General features: G+C 43.4%; 1 protein-coding gene across 5 annotated transcripts in view; it reads right to left on the bottom strand.

Moving 5' to 3' along the window:
* Positions 1 to 451: 451 nt before the first annotated feature.
* RNF182 (ring finger protein 182) overlaps positions 452 to 8940 on the bottom strand; it is a 92526-nt gene continuing 84037 nt past the window's right edge. For all 5 annotated transcript variants that reach the window (XM_082730237.1, XM_082730240.1, XM_082730241.1 and 2 more), the window contains one exon: positions 452 to 3672. In XM_082730237.1, the coding sequence (XP_082586363.1) occupies positions 2719 to 3462 (744 nt within the window). In that variant the 5' untranslated portion in view covers positions 3463 to 3672 and the 3' untranslated portion in view covers positions 452 to 2718. The remainder of the gene's footprint in view (positions 3673 to 8940) is intronic.

The raw sequence follows: 8940 nt of genomic DNA, 5'->3' as shown, positions 1-8940 counted from the left end.
ACTGTCAACAATGTCTACTTTGCCTAACAATGGTTATATTTAAAGATCAGGTAATCACAAAAATTTGCCCAGTTCACAGAAGGCTAGTGATTGCCCAACTAAAAGGGACACTGTTTTGCTGAGTGGCTAGTCAGATTCTGGAACATAAATCAAACAAATTAAAACCAAAAAATTTACTTATAATGATAAAGACAATGGTTTAGTTTTGTCTTCTCAAATTCCCTCCCCTGTTTTGTTTTTGGTTGCTTGGTTTTTGTTTTGCTTTGTTTTTCAAAAACAAACTGGTGGGACCAGTTAGATCAACTTTGTCGGAAAGTTCTGGAATCTTCATGTGTATGACAGAGGCACTAGCTTCATCAGTGTTTCTGAAAGCTCCAGGTCACAATTACCCAATGTTAACAGAAATCCGTAGTAATAACTGAATCTCAATCACGAGTCAGGGAAGTCAAACTTCTAGTGTCGAAATAATAATTTAATGGACAAACAAAATATTATCACAGTGAATAAAATATTGAAGCATTGTCCTGTTTTCATTCAACAGCATAAAGAATTTTCTGTTGGCTTACATTTAAAATTCTTTAAAACCAAATTAATTTACTGACAACTAAAAAAAAAAGGCTAGCACAATATACAAAGAGAGACAAATTTAGCACTGCAGACATTATACGAAGAAGCAAAATACACAGTACCCACATCCAGAGCTTTCTAGAAATCTCATCATAACTCATTTATTTGATGTACATGTCAGACAAAATGAACATTTTTTTTAAAAAACCTTATAAATATATAAATCCAAACCATGAAACACCTCCTAAACATTGTATTTACTCTAAGTACAAATGGATTTTTGGAAACTGCATTCACAATGCTTTCTAATCTAGATTTTATTAAATTATAAATGTATTCAGCTATAACTCGAGGATTAAATTCATTGGGCCACACTTCAGGTATTTTCCATCATACTCACCCTTAGGGGTACGTATTCTCATAGACAGGAGTTATCTGATTAAAATCAAACTACTATTCTAAAAGTAAGGGTCAATTCTTCCTGAAAAGAGAGATCAGACTGGTCCACTACAACAGTGTCACACAACAAATGTTTCCCAAAAACAGGGGGAAGTCGTCTTAGGAAAGCCCTTTTCTAAGAGTTATAAATATTTTAATGTTAATCCTCAGTAATGGGTTTTAGGAACTGAACCCCCTCCCTTTTTTTTTTGGCCCAGTTTCTGTGGACATTCTATTCCCTCAAACCTAAAATCTGCTCAAGAGTTTCTTCTCATAAATATATACATTCAACTTCCCCGACATCACAAAAAGGAGTTCATTAACTCAAGTCACACAGCTTGTGTTTTTATTTGAAATGAATTATGTAAGAACGTGAATCCATGCTAAAATGGGCTTTAAGAGGAAGAGCAACAGGTCAAGGGACGCCCTGCCGCCTCCGTCTGACTGCCCCGAGGGTCCTCTCAAGCAGCAAGTCGGCTCTGTGTGTTCTTTCCCTGTCACTTTGGCCAAATGCAACCCCATGGTGCACAGAAGCCCAAACCGTTATGTTCTGGTACAATTCAGCCCAGTACAGCAAGAAGACTGGCATTCTCAGCACTTCAACCCGGGAGCTCAGGAATTGTTTCTGGGTTTCCACTGCCACAACTTACCCCCAGACTGTTATAGGATTAAGTTAAACAAGTCCCTAGCAGAATCTGAAATACAACGGGGGGAAAATCCTCATGCTTCGAACAACTAACTGAAGTAGAACATCACCCAGGGTAAGGGGTGGGGTTGCCGAACAAGGCGGTGAACAAAACTCAGCGACACCGTTCGAGGGCAGGACCCACATGAAGACGCCCGTGAACTGTAACTGCTCTGTGAGAATTTCAGAGAGGAGGGAGGAAAGAAGACAACAAATATGGACGAAAGGTCTTAAAGACAGGCGGCCATATTCAGTCATGAGTCTGCTTTAAAGACAAATTCTGCAATATGTTTAATTCTCTTTAGAAATCTGGCAAAATGGGTATTTTGCCAAGGGCATGAGGCCGAGTTTCCTTTTGGCGAAGAACCATGTACAGAAGGAAGGAGCGCGTCACTGGGACACGGACAGCGCGCTGACTGGCAAGAGAGCTCCTGGAGAGGATTCTGGGGGGAGCCAACAACAGGGTGCGGGAGGGGGGTGTGGGAGGGGTGTGGGAGGGGGTGCGTGGAGGAGGGTGCAGGAGGGGATACGAGGGGGTATGGGAGAGGGGTGCGGGAGGAGTGTGGGAGGGGCAGGTCACACTTCTCAAGTAGATGTGTCTTGGAAAGCTCTCCTCTTGTGTCCACCCACCATCACAGATTATTAAGGATTAGAGGAACGGGTTCATCCCTAACCTTTTGCAAAGACCCCTCCTACAGCCTAACCCCTCCCTGCTAGTGCCTTCTAGCAGGGGTGAGTGAACTCCTGCCCTTTCTGTGGGCAGGCTCACAAGAAGTGCTCTGTGAAGGCTTAGCTTATACATGCTTGCATCTTTGCTAACACCTAAGAAGAAATGAGCACTTTCTATGTCCAGCATATAGGAAAACCAACGGAGTCAGCTTTTTGATGGAAAAGAGACCACAAACATTGGGCCAATGGCTTTGTTAATGTCATGGACACTAATCACTGAGAATATAAAATAAATAAATGATAAATTACCTAGCTTCAAAGATGGCAATGTGTGTCAAATTTCTTAGTCTGCATATTAATTAAGAAGAAGGTGCCATACAGTCTAGAAATTCGTGACAAACACACTGGCAAAAACCATACACCATGAGAATGACAAGGCTTGAAGGGACGAGGCTGACAAAGACAACCCCAAGAGTGACTTTCTTAGACACCAGTAGGTAGATCCCTAAGGGCAAGGAGCTGAAGTAGAGCAAGCCCAGCAGCCACACCAACACCCGGACAGATGTCTGAAAGAGCAGGGACGTACAGTTCCACACCGTCCAGTTGTGCGACACGGTGGTGACAGAGTCGAAACTCGCAGGCCTATAAAATTCTACCACGGGAGTGGAGCTCAGAGACGGGGAGCTCTCTCTCTGCACCTCCATGATGGTTATGACCAGGCAGTTGGAGGAAGTGTGAGAGGGACTGACCAGGGACGCCAGCCTCTTGGGGGTCAGCAGCAGCTCGGTGGGGTTTTCGGGCAGGCACTTCTTGCCTTTGCCTCCACAAGTCAAGTTTACCAGGATGTTGTTGTCATCGGGCAGGCTACTGACTTCATCATCTGGCAGGCAGGTCTCAAACCTGCAGAAAGGACAGACGATGACGCCTTGCGGCGAGTCCCCAAAGTCGATGATCTTGTAGAGGCATTTGGCACAAACCCTGTGACAACACCCCAGCACTTTGGGTTTCCTCTGCTTCAGATTGTACCGATTATAACAGATCTTACACTCGAGCTCGTCAGAGACCTGAGCCTCTGCCGCCTCGTCTGGCGGCTGACTGGCCATCTTGAATGGTGTCTACCACCTCCCGCCAGAGGCAACTCGCGGAAGAACGACGTCGATGAAGGCGTCCTTCGGAATATCACATCATCCAAATCAGGCACCGATGCCAAAAGGCTGGACAGGTAGTAACAGAAACCAGCAATCTTCCAGGCATTTTCAGCTTCTACATTCACTCTGTCTCAAATACATATTTAAAAAGGTCACATGAAGGGTCTGCAAAGGAAAAAAGAGATTCTAATATAGTCAACAGTTCACTGAAATGTGCTTCATGGTATTTTCTGAGCTCCAAGTGGTTAGAAGCAATAGGTTTAAAGGTGAGAGCCCCAGGACAGGAAAGTGCTGTCTACATGCTTAGCTTTCTCAATCCACAAATAGGACAGTAAAGAAGGAATTAAGACTCCTACTGGTGTAAACGCATTTAGAGCACCACCAGCATGACTAGATACAGAGTCTATCTGAGACTGGTAACAAATTCTGACCTCTTCGACAATAAAACGAGTCATCATCTATCAGAAACAGATACACCTGCAGTCAGATTCCATTCAATACAGACTGGTTAATTCAGATTATCAACAGTATAAACACCAGTTATCTAAATGCCCTCAGTAGTATCTTGGAGTACACAAAAGGAAAATCTGAAGGATAAATTCACGTAAGGAAGAATGAAGCAAAGGACACCTGACAGCCAAGACTAGCTCCCAGCCAAGAGAAGTAAACACAGCCACCATGGCCCGTGTGAGGCTCACTCCCAGTTCCCCTGCTCCAGCTCCTGTCAACTCCCTCTCCGTAGTGAACAGGAAGCATAACAGAGTCAACAGCACTCACTGCTGGCCCTCAGGTGCTGTCACTGGCTTTGGCCCAGACTGGGGGGTGATTCCACGGGCCCGGTCAGTCCCCAGTAATCAGTGCGAACGAACAGGGCAGCAGAAGGCGGCTATCACCACACCGTCTGCATTTGCCCTTGAAGTATGTGACTTTTTGGGTAACAGATTTGTCTTAAGTTGTGTTTTGCTTTGGAAAACATCAAATTGGATTTGAATCTCTGAGCACATCCCCAAGCATGGCAGCACTGAGAAGTAGAGCAGGTAGAACTGAGAGGAAGAGCGGGTAGAGAGGTAGAACCCCACAGGGATCGACTTTGCTGTGGGTTGTTCTACATAATGGGGCAGAGGCGGTGGGCAGCTCAACTTGAAATATATGAAATTATGAATAGTTGGCTTGTGAATATATATTGCCTTCCTTTTTGTGACTTCAGCTAATTTTTTAATTGACATCATATTATACAAAAATGCATAATGGGTACCAGTTGCAAGACATTCCTGCTGGGAAAAGGAAGTTAATCAATAAATAGAATCTCTAGTGACAACCAAAACATATAGACAGGGTTTTTTAAAATACAGTTTACTGGGACTCCTGGGGGGCTCAGCCAGTTGGGCATCTGCCTTCAGCTGAGATCATGAGTCCAGTACCCTGGGATCAAGCCCCGAATTGGGCTCTCTGCTTAGCAGGGAGCCTGCTTCTCCCTCTACCTATCACCCTGTCTACTTGTGCTCTCCCTCTCTGTGTCAAATAAATAAAATCTTAAAAAAAAAACAAAACAAAACACCAGAGTTCATTATATATGAATGCAGGTATTTCAGAACTGTTATCATAAGCCAATTTCTATATATCCACTCTTAGACACACACAAAAAGGATACACAGACACAGACATCAACTCTTCTGTGCCTTTTCCTTTCATGGGCCCTGAATGTTTTCTTCATTCCTGATCCTGTTCATGAAACATGTGCCCATACGGTCACAAAATGTGACTGTGTCTTGCCCACAATCTTACAAAGCTGGCTTCTTATTCTCCTGTGACATGAACATCTATCTCCAGGAGTGGAGTCACAGACCAAGAAGATGCTCTATCGCTGTAACCATTCCCAGTCCTCGCCGCTTTCACAGAAGGGGCCCAGGGGCTGGGCAGGTTACTGCAGATCCGCGTCCTGGACAGCTCCCACTCATCAGGCCTCCTGGTCGCTAAGCGCAGACCAGAGACCTATCCAAACGGAATGTTCTGTTCTTTTCTCTCTCTACCCACCCACTCAGCCTTAATGCCTTCTCAAATCCAGGCGTACTGAAACTGATGGCAAGGGTAGAAATCACAAAACCGATCGCCTCTACTATCATCAATAGGATTGGTGTACATGAAGGTGTGTGAAAAAGGAAAAAGACAGTATATGAACATATACATAGAGACATCCGGAAAAGAGACAGTAAAATACTGAGTGAGGATAAATAAGCAAAATTATATAAGACCCATAGAAAGCTAGAATATGCATCTAGAAACACCAACAAAAGGCTTATGCGTAGGGGCTCCCTGGGGGCTCAGTCGGTTAAACATTCAACTTTTGATTTCAGCTCCAGTCATGATCTTGGGGTTGTGGGATTGAGCCCTGAGTTGGGCTCCATGATCAGCGGGGCGTCTGCTCAAGATTCTTTCCATCTGCCCCTCCCCCCACACGTGCACACTTGTACATACTCTCTCTCCAATAAATACATACATCTTGAAAAAAAAAAAAAAAAGACACTACTTTAATTCTAAGACTAACTCCAGGAAACCCACTCTACCAGCTTGAAATACTTCAAGCCCTGCCCGTGAGAGAGGCACTTCTGGGCGGGCAGGACTGGCTTACTGCCTTGAGCTCTGGTGCGTCCCTAGAAATGCAGCCAACACAAGTATTTCTTCTGGAAAGGCACAAGACAGCATGGTGATCATTCCTCTCAGGAAGGCAGGGTACCAACTGCAAGGGTTCTTAGAGAATAAACACTTCATCTGTCTCATTGGGACTCTTAAGATTCCTCAAAGAATTCAATTAATAACCTAAAATCTGTAACTTCACAGGGTCGCCAGAGTCAGTTATCAAAAAGCTGTGCATTCCCACTCTGCCTTCACTCCTGTGGACAACATCTGTGATGCAGAATCAATGAAGCAAGACCCAAAGGAGACATGCTCCGTGATTCCACTTCTGGAAAGCTGAAAAGGCAGGCAAAACTGAACCATGCAAGATGTGAATTTAGGTGGTGAAACTAAGGGGAAAAGCCAGAAGTAAGTAACAGAAAAGTCGGGATCACTTCCCACATTGAGGGGGTGGGGCAAGCAGTGCAGGGAGGGCACCCGCTGACTGAAAATGCTCTGCTGCCTGACACAGGTGGTACTCAGGAGTGTTGGGTTTGGATACACCATGGGGCAATATGTTTTTCTGTGTTATCTACCACATTAAGACATTTTTAAAGTGTTATCTATAACTGTACTCAGAAAACTATAAAGCATTCATAAAAGAAATTGAGGAAGATACAATGAAATGGAAAAATGTTCCATGCTCATGGATTGGAAAAACAAATATTGTGAAAATGTCTATCCTACCTAAAGCAATCTACATATTTAATGCAATCCCTATCAAAATACCATCAACTTTTTTCAAAGAAATGAAACAAATAATCCTAAAATTTATATGGAACCAGAAAAGACACCGAGTAGCCAGAGGAATGTTGAAAAAGAAAACCAAAGTTGGCGGCATCACAATTCCAGACTTCAAGATCTATTACAAAGCTGTCATTATGAAGACAGTAAGGTACTGGCACAAAAACAGACACACAGATCAATGGAACAGAATAGAGAGTCCAGAAATGAACCCTCAACTCTATGATCAACTAATCTTCGACAAAGCAGGAAAGAATGTCCAGTGGAAAAAAGACAGTCTCTTCAACAAATGCTGCTGGGAAAATTGGATAGACACATTCAGAAGAATGAAACTGGACCATTTCCTTACATCACACACAAAAAATGGATGAAAGATCTCAATGTGAGACAGGAATCCATCAAAATCCTTGAGGAGAACACAGGCAGCAATCTCTTTGACCTCAGTCACAGCAACTTCTTCCTAGAGAAACATCGTCAAAGGCAAGGGAAGCAAGGGCAACAATGAACTATTGGGACTTTATCAAGATCAAAAGCTTTTGCACAGCAAAGGAAACAGTCAACAAAACCAAAAGACAACTGACAGAATGGGAGATGGTATTTTCAAATGACATAGCAGATTAAGGGCTAGTATCCAAAAATCTAGAAAGAACTTAACAAACTCAACACCCAAAGAACAAATAATCCAATCAAGAAATGGGCAGAAGACATGAACAGACATTTCTATAAAGACAACATCCAAATGGCCAACAGATACACAAAAAAGTGCTCAACATCAGTGGGCATCATGGAAATACAAATCAAAACCACAGTGAGATACCACCTCACACCAGTCAGAATGGCTAAAATTAACAAGTCAGGAAACAACAGGTGTCAGCAAGGATGTGGAGAAAGGGGAACCCTCCTACACTGTTGGTGGGAATGCAAGCTGGTGCACCGCTCTGGAAAACAGCATGGAGGTTCCTCAAAAAGTTGAAAATAGAGCTACCCTACAACCCAGCAATCACATTAGTGGGTATTTATCCTAAAGATTCAAATATAGTGATCCAAAGGGACATGTGCACCCGAATGTTTATAGCAGCAATGTCCACAATAGCCAAACTATGGAAAGAACGTAGATGTCCATCAATCGATGAATGGATAAAGATAATGAGATACGTACACACACATGCATGCGCACGCGCGCGCGCGCACACACACACACACACACACACTGGAATACTATGCAGCCATCAAAACCCTAAAATCTTGCCATTTGCAATGACATGGATCGAACTAGAGGATATTATGCTGAGTGAAATAAGTCAGTCAGAGAAAGACAATTATCATATGATCTCTCTGATGTGAGGAATCTTAAGAGGCAGGGCTGGGGGTAGGGAGGGAAAATATGAAACAAGATGGGATCAGGGAGACAAAGCACAAGAGACTCTTAATTTCAGGAAACAAACTGAGGGTTGCTGGGGGGTGGGTTGGGAGGGACAGGGTGGCTGGGTTATGGACACTGGGGAGGGTATGTGCAATGGTGAGTGCTGTGAATTGGGTGAGACTGATGATTCACAGAACGGTACCCCCAAAGCATATAATACACTCTATGTTAATTTAAGAAAATCTTTTTAAAAAGTATTATCTGTTACAGTAAAAAAAAATAAAGAAATAATAAATAAAACCAGATGAATGAATGAAGGGAAGGGAAGGAGAGGGGAGGGTGATGAGGGGAGAGAAGAGGAGAGGACGGGAGGGAGGAAATGGAAAAAACATCTCTGGTTAAATATTTTAGGTATTTTTTATAGCCCGAATTTCTGGATCAACTTACCATCTTTTCCTCTCTGGTCTGTAATTCCATTAATTTTTTTTTTTTTTAACAAAATAGAACTGTCACTTACTAATCACCTAAATATCCAGGCACTACTATAAGTCAGTATTAAAACGGGTGGAGTCTCTAGGGTGAGTGCATCTAGCGTACACAATCCTCGACGACAGTGGCGGCTACAAGTGCGTCTCAGCAGGCACAGGGGAAGG

Source organism: Mustela nivalis (assembly GCF_964662115.1).
Source record: "Mustela nivalis genome assembly, chromosome: 5".
Taxonomy (NCBI): Eukaryota; Metazoa; Chordata; class Mammalia; order Carnivora; family Mustelidae; genus Mustela; species Mustela nivalis.
The sequence above is the reverse complement of the archived record's forward strand: the minus strand, read 5'-3'. Positions and strand labels throughout refer to the sequence as shown.